Genomic DNA, 16490 nt, shown 5'->3' with positions numbered 1-16490 from the left:
GAATTGACTGTATTTGAGAAATTTAGACGGGGTCAGAGGTCAGATGAGAAACTAAAAATCTGTCAACTTGAAAAAAAATTATAAAAATAAAAGTCAAAATAAGTTTTTAAACTTTAAAACTTAAAATTATTTCAGGTTGGGAAATTCAAACCACATCATTTCATGTAGATGGGTTTCAAAGTAATTTTCAACATAAAGAATTCACTAATGGTCACATTTCACATAATTTAAAAAAAACTCAAACTGTTGCGGCTTTCTTTTGCTTCCATATCGAGAGTTTTCATGTCTGTATATTGATATAGTGAATATAGATCAACAGGAAGGTTTGCTGCATTGAAAGAGACTCACTTTTCCACATCTGACTCATAGGGAGGTGGACTCCCTTTGGGTTCGGAGGACATTACTGCTGGATCCACTGGGTGCTGTTTGGTGAAATGAACCTGGAAGAGGATTTATACTGTTAGGACAGATTTACTTAGTAATAAATATTTTTTCAGAGGTGATAATTCGGTATGTAGAATAAGATAAAAATCACTGATTAATTGCCATTTTTTCTTGAAAAATGACTTAAAACGGTGAATCCATAATAATAAAATGTTGCAGATTATTTTTCTGTCAAACATCAAATCGATTTGACGTTTCAGGTTTACTATAAATTCTTACTACAACCATCCTAACATCCTGTGTTATTTTAAAAGGCAATTCTTCAATTCCATCTCGGCCGCTGTGAATCAGCTCAAACTGAAATATCTCTTCACTTTACATTTGTGTCATCAGAGCTATAAAACCATCAATACTCCTGTTCCATCCAAATAAATAAAAATAAAATAAAATTCCACCCTTTTCACACAATTTAGCCCTGTATCTTTGACAGCAGAGCTATAAAATGAAGTTTTGTCCCTGCCTCTGTTGCCTAGTGCTTGCTCTTGGTCAGAATTGTTGGGTTTCTGTAAATAATATCACAGAATATGGTCTAGAGCTGCTCTTTTATGAGCGCTGTGAGATTGTTGTCATTTGACGCAATATAAATTGAAGTGAAGCTGCTTTTAAGGAGATAATTGATTTAAGCCATAATACCAACACACCTTTCTTTGTTCTATTGAAAACAGGTAACACGTTTTTAGGGATTTAAAAATACAGAAGCCTCTTGTGCTAATCTCTCAGACGGAAGTCGACACACTCACCTGTCGCTCCGCAGGTGTTTTCTTCTCTCTGCTCCACCAGAAATGTTTCACCTGAAACTGCTGCTGCAGATAAAAACAATCCAGACCCACCCAGGTGAGCTCCGCTCTCGGCCCCTGCAGCTATTAAAGGTCTCACATAACTGAACAACACAGTTCTCATTGTCTTCAAGGAAAAGGAAAAAAGTTATTCATTAAAGGCCAGAAGGCGCAAACAATGTTTGGTTGATGTAAATGTAGAAGACACCAGTTGTTATTTTCTCTAAAATGCAGAGCAACAGCATTTACTATACACAAAGAAGGGAAATTGATGAAGGTAAATAATCCTATAATGTCTCACAAATAGCCTAATTCAGAGATGTTACTGAACTTTAATGTGTTTCTACCGCTCAGGAGGACTTCTCATTAAGAATGTATGGAATCCCAAGAGTGACTAAATGTAATAGCTGATCAGACAAGTCAGAAACTCAACTGAATATAAATATCTATCAATAATATTGTTAATTCAATTATTATACAGAGTCCGGGAGGAGTTTTGGAGAAAAAACTATTTGCACTTTGTAGGCTCAATTTAGCGTAACGTACACTCTCACTGTGGATTAATTTTATTCTTGAACTGAGATATGTGGATAAACTTCTGCTTGTTGAATTCTGGATGTCATCCTGTTCATAAAAACTGTATAATATTTATAATATATAATATGGTATTAAATCTAGAGCTTAAATCCTGCAGGCAAATATTTTTGTTCTTTTCTTCACTGCACCCCCTGGGCCCCATTTCAGAAAGCGAGATTTGTGAAAATTAAGTAAGTTACGCTGAGAGACGAGGGAAACTCAGATAAACCCTAGATCAGTAACTGCGGTAAATGATACTGTGAACCACGGGATAAGTCGGACAACCGTCAGTTTCTCTCTGACTCCTCCCCTCCTGCGGAGCCAATCTTTAGAAACATTGAGATCCCGGTTAGATAGGCTATTAGTTTTTAATCGAAACATGATCTTGAACATGACTGCTTTTTTATCTTTGTAAGGACAGAGAGTTATCTCCGGGCATCGTGGATTTCTCCTGAGCACAGAATAATTCTATGTCCTTCTTTGGGTATAACACTGTGACTCTGAGGACAGTTGAAAACACTGTGAGCTACTCAGTTTAAGCTAAACTGATCAATGAACAATAATCTTTCATATTGTAGTCGCACGAATTGGAACATTCCCATCATAGTTATCATGCTGGACATGATGTGAATATTTCATCATTTGAGTGAGGATGACTGTGCTGCAGCTGAAACATAAATATGATAAAATAAATCAAAATTGAACCGATTTTAGTTTCCCATTTTCTAGCCCTTTCATTTTCTTTATGTGAGGAGTTTTGGGAGGAAATACACAAATAAAAAAATGTGTGCAAAGACCAAACAAAATTTTATACTTTTTTGAAAAATATTTATAGATATATTGAGTTATATTTTTAACTTCTCTAATATCCTTTTACTACATTTTGCTAGTTTTGGGGCTCCACACTTTAGGTTACAGACAAAACAATGGAAATGACTGATGGAAAAGAAAGAGGCTTTAACAAGTATCTTCATATCAAACGCTGCAGTACCAGTTTAATATCATGTGAATGTTATATTTATTTAAAGGACTGCAACAAAAAATATTTCCATTACAAATTAATAACGCGATTATTTTCTCTATTAATCCATGAATGGTTTGGTAAAATGTCATTCGAAAAATGCAGATCACAAATACAAATAAAAGCAACATATTTAAATAGCTTCTTTTGGCTTGCCAAAAAAATCCAAACAGTTCACTTTCATACAAGACAAAGAAAAGCAGCAATTCGTCACATTCAAAAAGTCTGTTCCTGTCTGCAGGAAAAAAAAAAACTCTCCATGCTTATCATAATGATTAATTTTCTGTGTCAGCTATAAATGAAAGAACTGCTGGTTTCAGCTCAACTTTAGTTTTTTTTAACTTTATTTATTTAACTTTACTTTACTGAGTCTTACATAGCATCCCTGTGTTTCTTATTCCCTTTTCCAGTAAAACAAAACTGTGCCTGCATGCTGCTGAATAAAGGAAAGTCACACCAGATTATCAGTACATAAACAGAACTGTATTGATGACACAAAAGCACCAATTTATCACTTCAATGATGAAAGAATATGGACATTTACAATCATTATAATGTCACTTTCATTCAATAAAGAGGTCCAATGTGTAAAGTGGTACAAAGAAGATACAATGAAGGCACTTAGGATATTTAAGTGACTATAAAGTACAAAACTTAATCTAGGAAATGGTAGAACCAAGTGCGCAACATACAAAATTTAAAAGTCTTCTATAGGACATGCATTTTTCCAGATCGAGAAATTTATCAAAAAGTTATATATATATATATATATATATATATATATATATAAAAATATAAAAAGAGTGAAATTAAAACAATTCAAACAAGTGTCACAGCAGTTCAAGAAACATTCTAGATGAAGATTTGTCAGGACAAGATGTGGTTTATGTTTCAGGCAGTTGAGTAGTTGTTAAATTTATGCAGACTGACGAACTTGAAGGCTGACAGAAAGGTAATCAAGCGGACGTTGAGTGGACGTAAACAGTGACAGAAATAATGCATCTTTTCTTTTACATCTCCCACTGATCACACGAAAACATTCACGTCAGATATCCAGTGTCGTTTGAGAAATTAAGGAGAAAAGCCTCTGCTACAATCATAGTCACAGTATAACACACACACACATACAGTACATCGAGCTCTTTGCATATTACAGTTTTAAAGGAGGAGTTCAACATTTTGGGAATGTTGCTCACTTATCTCCTTGCACAGAGCTAGTAGAGAGGATACCACTCTGAGATTTGTAAGTTAAATATGAAGCCAGGAGACAGTTAGCTTAGCAAAAAGATAGTAAACAGGGGGGAACAGCTAGCTAGCTAGGCTCTGTCACCACCATCTTTAAAGCTCAACTGTGGAGGGGAGTTCACAAAGCTATAGTAGTATTTAAAATAATAAAATCAGCTCCACTTTTACAGCTGCAACATTTAGATATCAATAATTATAATGCAAAAATATAATATACAAGATTCTGAAAATGGGCCATTCTGATTGAGTAGTTTTACTTTTGGTAATTTAAGTAAAAGATCCGATAAATTTGGGCGTTTTAGAGGTGCTCGCTGGCTTACTTTGTTTTCGTTGGACAGAGCCAATGCTAGCTGTTTGCCTCTTGCTTAGTCTTTGTGCTAAGCTAAGCTAACTGGTTACTGCACAAAGCTTTATAGTTATCCAAAGGAAATGAGCGCGGTATTGATTTTATCATCTAACTCTCCACCAGAAAGAGTATTGCCCAAAATGTTGAATGAATCCTTTAAGTATAAAACCTTCTAACCCTTTGGTTCTACTTGCTTTTATGAACAGAGACATACAAAACTGCTGATAGATGTTTGCTCCCAGACAACCGCGGAACAGATATACAAAAACGAACAAAAACAACAGGATGTGGTCTTGACAGGGTTTAACCCTCCATTTAAAATGTCATTTTCACCCCCAGTTCTGCTCATCTGTCAGCATTACCTCCGTATTTGTGGTTATGTTAGCGATGCCTCAGATGTTTAGCTGTATCCGTCGTTCCACTCCATGACTTTATTATATTCTTGGATCTTCTGTTTGATGTGCGACAGTTTGTTCTTCAGGTACTCGCAGCGCTCCTTCTTCTCGAGGAAACTAGGGTCCTGATAGTGGTAATGCAGAAACACAGATGGGGGAAAATAATTTAAAAGTTTAAATTCAGACATTCTAACTTCAATGACTGTTTACTGTGTTATTTAAACTGTTCAGAAGCAGTAACTCATTACTATTATACTTTGGGGATAACGTTGGTGATATTCCAACCCCTTCTCATCCCAGGGCGTCACATATGGACGCTTGGTCAAGACCCCTTGGCGTCATTTTTTAACGCCCTTGCTACCCTTTAGTCCCGTTTTTCCACATGTACGGTCCTGATGTCAAGTTAGCAAGATTAAATATGCAATGTACGTCCACACTTTCAGAATAAAACTAGTGGTTAACGTCACAATTTTGTTAGGTTTAGGCACCAAAAGTAGTTGGTTAGGTTTAGGAGGACTAAAGCAAGGCTCAAAGCCTGGCCATGCGGCTTGTCCAAGGGGGTAAGCGAGAGATCGAACAGTGAAGCCGACCAAAGCCTGCATGAGGGCTCCATGTAGGCCCAAAAATGATGTCAAAAACCTGCGACATCCCGTTGCACATAAGAGATGTAACCGTATTGCTTAGATTATAAACTCTCTGGATTTTTTTTATTGGCTTTATTTCCTTTTTGCTTAAAATAGTTAATAGTGATTTACTTGCTAAGGTTGTTGATCTATGCTTGAGTTAAATAAATCTTAATATAATTTTAAGAAGTAGTTGTCTGTGATTATTTGTGTATAATGTTGTAGTAAGAGTTGGTTACAGATTCAGCCTTCTGTTTGCCACCTATAAGTGCACAAACCCTTTAGACTAGTTGTTGGTCCCTGATTCCAGGGTGGTGCCCCGTATTTATTAATTATAATTACGAATGTTTAAATACAATTACATCTCTTCATAGCTGACGCTTTTATCCAAAGTGACTTACAATTGCTATACATGTCAGAGGTCACACGCCTCTGGAGCAACGAGGGGTCAAGTGTCTTGCTCAGGGACACATTGGTAGATGGGTCACAGTGGGGAATTAAAGCTGGGTCTCTCACAACAAAGGCATGTGTCTTAGCCATTGCGCCATCACCACCCCGCAAATAATACAAATATTCATATTTGTATTTATTTCTAGAATATATTTGATATTCAGCTAAACCTGACCCCATGTTGAAAACCCCAACAATGTTGACTTTTGTTTCACTCAGCCTCCTGGCTGAGTCTGGTTTCTGACCCTACAATCCAACCTTTCTGTTATTTATAATGGGCCAACTTTTAGTGTTGAACAATGACGCTAAAGGGTGCAATGTGTGTTAGTACCAGACGCCAAAGGATGTGACAAAGCGTAGGAATTTGATGCCCTGGGAATGGACCGGAAAAATCAGTTTTTTTTTTATTGTCAACAACTCACATGAAAAGACCGAAACCAACAAGTGTTGTCCGTGATCCAAAGCCTTAAATCTCCTCTTCCTCTGTGCCATAGAGCTCCATTAAAAACCCATCAGTGAGCCTCACGGCTACATATTCCTTCATCACCATGAACACTCACTGTAGCTTATTCTGACTCAGTCCCACATACACCGTCCTGCTGCCCCAAATACTCACTCGAGCCCCACATGTGGATTCAACCACAGCTTTTGAGTAATTTTTGAGCCTTTTAAAAAATATGTAACTATATATTTGTGAGCTTTTTCTAAAGACTTTAATTTCAGAGCTGAGAGCCACAGGCACGGTAGGGAATAGAAAAACTATTAAGACAGTTTTTGTTTTTGATTATTTCATGGTATTTGCTGACAATAACAAAAATATAAAACACCATCAGGCTTGTCCTTTAATCTATCACAGTATTAAGGTTCTGTGTGGAAAATATAGCCACTTACAGACACAACGCCGTTGATGTAAATGTTTATAGATAAAACTGAACCTTATGTACAAAACACAGTGTATACAAAACATCGACAAGACAAAAGGCTCACGTTTTTCTTCCTCTGGTATTCCTGAAGAATTCTGTTAATGCGCTCAACCTCCTATAAAAAGAAAAAGAGACTGGTTTACACGTATGTTGAGTGAAATACAGTACAAGCCTTTTACATGTATGGAAATTAGGTGCAATGATGCTGATGAAAACCATTCTGAATGGATCAGAGAAGGAATTTGAGGGTGGAGGGGAAGTTCAGTGGGAACAGGAAGTGTAAACAGAGGAAGCTACACGATGGGGAAATGAGGCTTATTTTTTACAACAAAAAACACACGGTGCAATTTTCCAGACATGCAGTCAGTCTCTGACCAAAATGCTTCCTCAGCACTCACATAAAACCAAACACAGAAGGAATGTGTCCTTGTGTGAAATGTGGTTTATTGCAGAAATGAAACTTTTGTATATCAGCACAGTCCAATGTGCTGCGACACACTGGACCACAGATCTTCTTCATCAGCTTTTGACCTTTTCATTTTTGGTAAAGTTTTTTTTGTTAACCTCTGACAGCTTCTAAACGATGGCAAAAACACATTTCACATCTGGATTCAGCACCAACACACCGTGAGAAATGTGTGTTTATTAGTCTGCATCTTTTACTATGCTGATTGCACACATTGTGTCTTGTTTACTTGTGACACAAAGCCGTTGATTCAGGTAGCCATTTGAGCCATTCTGTGTGGCAAAATGAAATCAGGGAACCATGGCAATGCGTTCGGGTTTTGGTGTGGTGGGGGTGTTTCTTTAAGTAGCAGGCATATCTGAAAACCAACAGTTAAAAATACAAATACAAAATCTGACCTCAGGTATAATTTGGTCCAGCGGATAGATACAGTATCTCCCTGAAGCGCTTACTCCCCTCACATTTGTGCAAATATTTGATTATATCTCTTCATGTAACAACACTGAAGAAATGCCTTGCAGTGACTCAAGCATAGAGAGGGTGAGAGCCGCGTCATGACAAAAAAGGTAAACAGAGAGAATGAAGATAGAGTACAGATAAAAACTGACACTGGGGACGAAATCAACTGTGGCTTCTCTACTAAGAAAGTTTAAGAGATGTGCGTAACCAATCACCATCTGGCTGGTAGGGTTCTGGGGCAAACTGCGCATCATGGCATCCATCTCGTCAAACTTCTTGAGAGTAATCTGCACATCTGCGTGGAGCTCTTTGTATTCTGCGTACTGGTCGTTGAACACGGCTCGGTACTGGTCCCGCTCCTCATCTGACCGGATCGTTGGGTACTTACTGCAGGATGGAGGAAGAGAATAACACTTCAACTGTACTACATGTGCATAACTGTAAGGCCAAGCTACACATGCAGAGGTTACTCAATACCTACAAAAGCAGGAACAGACATATATGGTCATAATACTGTATATTGTAATGTCAAGGGAGTGGAGGAAGCTTTTCTGGTTATGTTTACTTAGTGTAAAGGTCAAAGTCTCAATGTTTTTGTAATTGTCGCCTTTATATTACAGCTGAGACAATTATTCGACTGACAGAACTTGTGTAACAGATTAACTGTATGTGTCAATTATTTATCAAAAATATCAATAACAGTCACTGGTTCCAGCTCCTCGAATATCTTTGGGTGTTTTCACGCCAAACCTGTTGGCAACAGTTAAAACAAACTCAGGTGCGTTTGCACTTGGGTTGGTGTGAAAGCTGTTAATTGACACAACAACTCAACCAAGACCACTTTAAAACGATCAGACTCCAAGCAAACAAACCAACCGCAGGATGTTTTGATGCGAGTTTTAGCTAAATTCATCCGTGGGCTGTGAACTGTTCAGGAAGCAATCTGTCTAAGCGACATACTGTACATATCTGGGCAAATCATTTGGTAAGCGTGGTAACATGTATGCACGTCAGCACATGAGTTCAGTCAAAAGTAGTTAAAACTGTAATAAATGTACTTTGGCTGATCGTTAAGTACATCGAGAAATTTGTGAGCAATCCCACAGTTATCACCCGGTCTGTACCTGTATTTCATTATTATAACATACGGTCGATTTGAAGTCTAATAATACTGATGATCAGTTATTTCTTTGTGAGCTCTTTGTGACACCACAGAACATAAATACACACATATAAGAAGCACTAAGGGCCTGTTTGATTTCCTCAAGTGGGTTCTGATAATACGGTGACCAGATCTGTCCAATCAATTCGTTCACTGTCAGTTTGTATAACCTTATGTTTACATGGTTAGTTTGTAAAAAGTTGGTGTAAACACAAACCGGACCAAAACTAAAGCAGCCGCACTTTATATTTACCTCTCTTAGGATTCACATCTCATTAGGGGTGTGACTAGATCTCCTCCTACAAGATCTCCCAATATTAAAACGTTAATGATACAATCGAGGTGAAAAGCTGTCTCACGGTATCAGCAAGACTGCAAGAGTGTAAGGGTGAAAATACCCCTTTAAAATTGTTTGTGTGGCAGCATTTTGGGTGTCCGGTGGAAACAATAAACGACAACAGAGTGACAGGCAAGACAGAACCAATATGTAAGCAGCACCAGTGTTTCCCATATGTTCATTTATTTGTGGCGGCCCCCCCACAATATTAAGGCTGACCGCCACAGATTGACTTTTTTTTTTTTTAAGCCTGTTAAAAATCATATTTGATTGCAGAGCGCCGTAGTGCATTCGAGCAGCACTTCCTCTCCGTCACTCACCCGTACCTCTCTCGCTCTCTCTCCCTGATGGAGCACCGCTGCACAAATCTGTCCAACACAATACTGTCAGTATTGGAGACCCAGATTAAAAAATGTTATTAGCCAGCATGCAAGGAGCCCAGCTAATAAGGAGAGCTAAGCTAATGTTAGAATGCACCCCCCCAAACACTTACGCAATATAGTCAGGCACAACAACAGGTTTTGGGATGTGCCCTGATGGTATAGTTCCCTGCAAAATCTTTGGTGGAATTGCTTTTGGAGCAGCCTGGATGGGAATGACTGAGGAGCCTTGGTCCTGTTCTGGAGCTGAAACTGGAACCATCTGATGAGAGACAGCAACAGAAAAACACAACTATGTCAGAATAACTGTGCAGACTTGGCCTCTGAATAAAATAAAAGGGAGGCAGCTTTCATGATTATTGTATATCTTGAGTATACAGATTGTATTGCAGGATGCTCACCAGTGATTGCGCAGCTCTTATATCGGAAGGCTGCATCTGTGTGTACAAGAAGAAAAATATCATCCCATTAACATGTAGCTCATAATGATGATTTACTATTAAAAGGAACAGTTTGGACATTTTTACAAATACACTGCCCAAAATCAAGCCAACATGTTGTTTGTTTAATCTGTAGAAAACGGTTTTTTTATTAATTGAACAAGATGAAGTGAAGTAATTAGTGAGCTTTAAAAGCTTCATATTGACAGTACAGATATTTGAGTGGTATCAAATGAGCTTATTTTCCAAAATGCTGGACAATTCCTTTAAGACAGTGGTTCTCAAAGTGGAGTCCGGGGACCCCCAGGGTCCCAAGGGGACCCCAGCAAAAAGGGGAATTATTTTTGTTTCACTATAATTTCATTCACAAGTAACACCATGTGTGATTCTTTTGGTCATGGGATTCATACACTGTAAAAAATATCTGAAAGCCAATATCCTATCAGATCGGTGATCCTGGGAAGCTTATCAAATGGGGGTCCTTGGTCTAATCTGTGTCAGTGTAGGGGTCCTTGATGTGAAAAAGTTTGAGAACCACTGCTTTAAAGAGACCAAATTAACACAAAGCAGACACAATCAGGACTTTCTTATTGTGCACAGTGTGTGAAATTAGCACAGTTAGAAGCCCCAGCACACAGGTAGGACTCACAGACTCCACTCACTCCTCCTCAGCTGTGTGCAAATCATGTGGCTTGCTGAAAAAAATCCTTTAAGCTTAAGAAGAATCACTGAATGATTTCGAGGAATTCCTGAACGCTTTCGGGGAATCCCAGGAACTCCGCCACAACAAACACAATGAATCAAAACAAAAACATGAAGCTGGCCCGGGATCTTACCTCCTGGGCGTACCTCTCCCGGTATTTGCGTGCAGCTTCATGTCTCCACAGCTTGAGACAGACTAAAGCTCCGATCAGATACACAAGCAGGTTGACAAACAGGAAGATAATGGCAGCAGTCTGGCCTGCGTCTGTTCTGCAGAACGCCCCGTTGATGCCATTGTTGAAGATTGGGTAGTAGCAGAGCCCTCCACGGGTTGTGTCTCGGACATAGACGATGCCTGGTTAACAAAAAGCAAACAGCCTATAGGCAGTTCTAATGTGGTATCTAGATAGTTTTGGTCTTATCTGTCCAGGTTTTGAGATGTCTTTGAGATTTCTGATGCCACGTCAGTAAAAGGGACATTTTGTGTGTGGTGCTCACAGTACTGAAACATTACATTAAAAAACAGCAGCATCTCTTTCCAGCAGTGAGGGAAGAGTTGCTCAGATTCTTATTAAGTAAAAGTCTCAACACCAGACTGCAAACGTAATCTGTTACAACAGCAAAGCGTTAGTTAAGAAAAGGGCCTAAATATTATCAGCTACATGCACTTTTCGTAATAAAAGTAAAAGTTCACTTTTTACAAAATTATTCCAATTCAACTGTTGGAGTATGTTGGGATAATTTTAATTACTGATCATATTGTAACTAGTAACTACTTTATAGCTGCCTCTGACATGTAGTGGAGATGAAGTATAAAGTACCTTAAAAGTACTCCAATACAGTACTTGAGTAAATTTAGTCATATTCAAATAAAATTTTTGTCATATTAGCGCTAACACAACTTTACTTGCTATTATGTTACAAGCGGCGGACACGGTGGATGTTTTATACGCACTGACCAGGTAAAACAACAGTGAACACAGACTGCGTTCATTAACATGTTAGTGTCAATCATTTGATAGGCTGCTGATGAAAGTGAAAGAGACGGAGAGATGCGGGGCAAGTCGGTGTGTTTGCAGTGAGAGTCCAGAGGTGTAAGTGCGTGTGTGTGAGAATAAAAGTCTGGGGCAGGTGCAACTTCGGTAGATTTAAAAGGAATAATATTAATGTCCGTGGGAATTTGGCGGTATACTGTGAAAAATCAGCTACGATGATGGCATTGTCTATTTTTTTTTTTTTTTTTTCATATGTTCATGAATTTTCACTGGGGTACAGGGCTTGACATTAACACCCGAAAACCAGCCAAATGTGGGTGGATTTCAGCCCTGGCGGGTAACACTGTCACTCCCACTAGCCGCTCTGGCGTGTTGACAAATTGTAGTGTTGAAATGAATCTGAAATAACAAATGAATTTCAATTTGACACTATGCCCCCATGAGTACAAACTGCACACTGTGTTTGCTCATTGACCGACAACACTGTAAACAAGTTGACACTGTGGAAATTAAACTTGCGGACTGGCCGCCGGGCTGAGGGCTGTTTTAGCCTGCCGTTAATTATCAACTTAACCAGCGGCAGCGATGACATAGCAAGCTTTTTCAATAGCAGGAGGGCTGTCCTTATGCTATGTAGGAAAGCCGGAGATGCGTTTGTATGGGAATAATCTAGAAAATAAAGCCCTGTATACTCGTTTCAGGTGGACGTATCTCCAGTTACTCAGAGCTACAAGAGCTTAATGATGATAAATATAAATCCAGTCAGAGCTCTGAGGATATGCAGATACAAAACAAACAATCCAAAGTGACCAAAACTGATACAGGACTACAGAAATTTTTAATCCTGTTGCCTTAACTGTGGATTTTTCTTAGACAAAATAATTTATTCTTTGCTCTTTGTTTCTAATGCAGATACTTTTTTCTACTCTGTTTACACTATTTACTGTTGTTAAAAATAAATAGTGTTTCTGATGAATTGTTTTTAATTAATCTTTTACACCCATGCAGCAGTTTTATACAATAAGAAGCTACTCTTTTATGTGTTTTCCTTAGTAGACTACATGGTTTTTTTTTTTTTAAAAAAGGAGCTTTACACACAACCTTATCAGAGCTAATGATTATATTAGTACATTTTCGCAAGCCAATTTAAGCACGGCATTGTCAACTTTAATCATATAATACGTAATTTTCCAACAACAAAAATGTGGCTAGTGAAAATGCTGCGTGGCTAGTAACTTTGGAAAACCACTAGCCACATTGGCTACTGAGCAAAAAAGTTAATGTCAAGCCCTGCTGGGGTACATACAGTGTTTGTGTTTACATTTACATTTATTCATTTAGCTGATGCTTTTATCCAAAGTGACTTACAATTGACCCTTCGCTGAAGCCACGTCCCCTTTGGTTACTGTTGCTAAGTCCGACATACAGTCGGACATGGCAGACTTTTAGCACAACGCTGCCACTGTTTATTACTGCACTCCCTGGAGAAATATTGTCTAATATTTGGAAAAGTGATCTCAGAAAGACGCAGACAGTTTTGCAGTTGCATTGTGCATTTGAAGGTTGTGTTCAGGCTTTCAAACTGACTCAAAATGACGTGAAAATAATTAATACTGAAGCTAAAGCCTACCGATCACATAGTAAAAGTGAACCAACGCATTACCTGACTATTGAGAAAGAGGACAACGATATTAAGGATCAACACTGTTCCTGTACAGCTGGTAGGCCTCTATTCATTATTATATATCATTAAAAAGCAGGACACTGGGGCTTTATTACATTACATACAGTAGGAAGTTAGCTAATGTAATTGTGATTTTAACAACCTACAATGTGCAGTTATGATGAAGAATACATGCAGTTTGTTGTGACATTTTGCAGATCAGGATGTAGGGATGGGTATCGCTACTCGATACCTTTATGGTATCAACCGAAGCAGCCCGGTATCGAGTAGAATCGAAATGTCTCCAGTCAAACCAGTACTTCAAATCGATACTTTTTGTAACCAGATCACGGCAAAAAAATTACTATTTGTATGGTTTTGCTTGCAGCCAAACACGCAAGCAACACACTGAAAGAAAGAGCGTGCCTTTTTATGTGGCTGCACCATAAAACTGTATAAAAAAGGCCTGCACACGCCGAGTCCATGCGTGATTTTAAGAGCCGCTCACCTTCTGCTTGTGGCGCAGCAGTGATGGAGCTGCTTCAGGTGTAGTCGGTTTGATCGGCTGGACGTGTCGCCTCTCTTTACTCTGTTTGTGAGTCTTAAATGTAGTTTAGTGACTTGTTTAAACATACTGCTTTCTCGTTTTATACTTGTGACTGTCGCTTTTGGAGGAGGTGTGCGTCTCACCAACAAAGGAAAAAGCACCCGCGGAGATCTTTTAATTTAGTTTATTGATCGAAAGTTAACAAAATCATTTTCCGTTTTTTACTTTCAAAACATTGCCTTAAATTTGTTTCCAACAACTTATTTAGTCACTAAACTATTTCACTCCTCCTCTCTCATTCAAATATAAAACACATCGCAATCTGTAGTCTTTTCCTTTACTACCCATGCGGATGAATGAGGCCCCGTCCACACTACTGCGTTTTCGTTTTAAAACGGAGACCTTTTGCTACGTTTGCACCTCCCGTCCAGACTAAAACAGCGAAAACAAAGACCTAAGATATAGAACTTTAGAAATGATTACGAAGACGCTCACATTTCATGCAAAGTAGAAACACGGTGCTACTGACAGAGTTTTTGACAGGGTATTTTTATAGGTATTAGGATGAGGAGCGATCAGATAAAATTTCCCAAGACTTTTATGTAACAGTTATTTGAAACAAGAAAAAAATAAAATAGATAACCTTTCTTGTCCATACAACAATAAAAAAAATAAAAAAGGCTACCAATCAACTACTATGGCTTCAGCCGGTGGCATCTCATGCAAGGTAAGACGAATGAAGTACTCTATCGGTATTAGTGTCATTTTAAGGGTACTGGTTTTGGTACTGGTATTGTAAAACTTTAAACGATACCCAACCCTGTCAGGATGAAATAAAAAAAACAGATTTAATACAAAAGGCAGATCATTCAGTCTCAGAGGTGTGACAGCACTACAGAGGCATCAACAAAGTTTCATTCACATCCTTCAGTGTGTCTTGTTGATATAAGCATCCAACGCATGAGTACTGCAACATCAGCAAAACACAGAACTGTTCTCATGCAGGCTTGTTTTTCAGAGGAGGAGGGCTTGAGACTCAAACAGCACAGGTTAATCTGGGTGGTTTTAATGTACAATTTAAGGCTGAATGTTGTATAGAAATGTTTAAGCAATATACACATAAAGGCCTTGCCACATATTCTAACTTCATGAAGCTTATAACAACATTGCAAACTGCAACATCATAGAATACATATAGTTAAATTAACTATTAATTATTTTGTTTTTAAGGGCTGATTTTGTGGCTGAGCTGTTGTGTTGGATTGCGTTAGATTTTACCGGTGAACTTGATGAAGTTGCCACTCACTGTACATTTAATATTGTACTCGGTCTCTTACAAATACATGAAATAGCTAAATAAACATCTCAAAACCTGAACAAAACCAAAACTCTCTGCGTGGATACACAGCACGGGGGTAAATGAGAAAAGGCGTTTAAAGCTGCGTTGCCTACCTGCTGCCATGTACAGCACTGCCAGCGCCAGGTTTATGGTAAACTCGGTCAGAGGCCACCAGTTGGAGTCCAGCAGGATGGTGCGGTAGTACATTGTCATCCCCAGCACTAACATGATCACAGTCACCAACCAGGCCAGCGCCACCACCACCAACACAAACGGGGTCTTGGGGCCCGAGTAGTAGGAGTCACCATATGCACCAGCTCCAAATGCTGCGCCAGGAGACGAGTATCCAAACATGTTGAACCACTCGTTGTCTTTGTGGATGTAAGCGCAGACGCAGGCGAACACAGCTGCTCCCAGCAGGAGCTCCACACAGCCCAGAATCCTCAGCAGCCCGGCCCAGGACTTCATGTAGGCGTAGCGCTGGTTGTACTCTTCCACTCGCTCGCTGTAGGTCAGAGCTGTGTGGTAGGTGCGCCCTGACACGGACTCGTCGTGTGGTTCCAAAAGCTCCTTGTGCGAGTTGCAGCTGCCGCCTGAGCCGCCATAAGGGTCGCGGTATGATCCGGGGACAGAGGGGGAGTGTGGAGGAGAGCAGCGCACCCCCTCACTGGTGTTGTTGTTCTTGTTAGATGAGGATCCAGACATGGACCACGGCTTTTTACTGCTGCGGTCACTTCCTCTGAAGAAGCTCTTCCAGGAGTCTGGGATGAAGCGGTGAACAGGTTTAATGTCGAGGGCGGGGTCGTGGTCTGGATCGTGGTCTGGGTCGGTGGCGTGCTCGCTCTCGGGGGGATCTTCCTTGAGGCCCACAGGAGGCTGTGCTGGCAGAGGCGGGGGAGGGAGGGGGTCGGCGCTCTGAGCGAGGCGAGCCGCTCTCTGCTCCCTTACCGGCAGCAGGTCGCAGGAGCCGGATCGAGATAAGGTTCCTTGTGGTACCTCGTCATAGTACGGCGACTGGCGGACGCGCTCAGTGCGTCCGTAAAAGCCTCCTCCATTGGACATGAGGATGGTGATGGGCCCTGAGAGTACGCACACAAAATGTAGTGTTTAAATGTGTTTCAGTTTGGTAGTAACAATAAAAGCATTACAAGAGAGCTGAAACAATAAGGTGCACGAGAGGAAATTATTTTGATAGTTGATG

General features: G+C 39.6%; 1 protein-coding gene across 1 annotated transcript in view; it reads right to left on the bottom strand.

Annotated features, from left to right (window-relative positions):
• Positions 1-16490, bottom strand: part of LOC123982177 — a 38190-nt gene that overhangs the window by 16989 nt on the left and 4711 nt on the right. The window contains exons 4-12 of the mRNA XM_046067598.1: positions 15403-16368; positions 10880-11100; positions 10005-10040; positions 9717-9865; positions 7940-8111; positions 6864-6914; positions 4814-4928; positions 2055-2122; positions 349-440 (exon numbers count right to left, since the gene is read on the bottom strand). Of these exons, the coding sequence (XP_045923554.1) occupies positions 349-440; positions 2055-2122; positions 4814-4928; positions 6864-6914; positions 7940-8111; positions 9717-9865; positions 10005-10040; positions 10880-11100; positions 15403-16351 (1853 nt within the window). The 5' untranslated portion in view covers positions 16352-16368. The remainder of the gene's footprint in view (positions 1-348; positions 441-2054; positions 2123-4813; positions 4929-6863; positions 6915-7939; positions 8112-9716; positions 9866-10004; positions 10041-10879; positions 11101-15402; positions 16369-16490) is intronic.

Source organism: Micropterus dolomieu, linkage group LG13 (genome assembly GCF_021292245.1).
Source record: "Micropterus dolomieu isolate WLL.071019.BEF.003 ecotype Adirondacks linkage group LG13, ASM2129224v1, whole genome shotgun sequence".
Taxonomy (NCBI): Eukaryota; Metazoa; Chordata; class Actinopteri; order Centrarchiformes; family Centrarchidae; genus Micropterus; species Micropterus dolomieu.
This window is presented reverse-complemented; position numbering and strand designations above follow the sequence as displayed.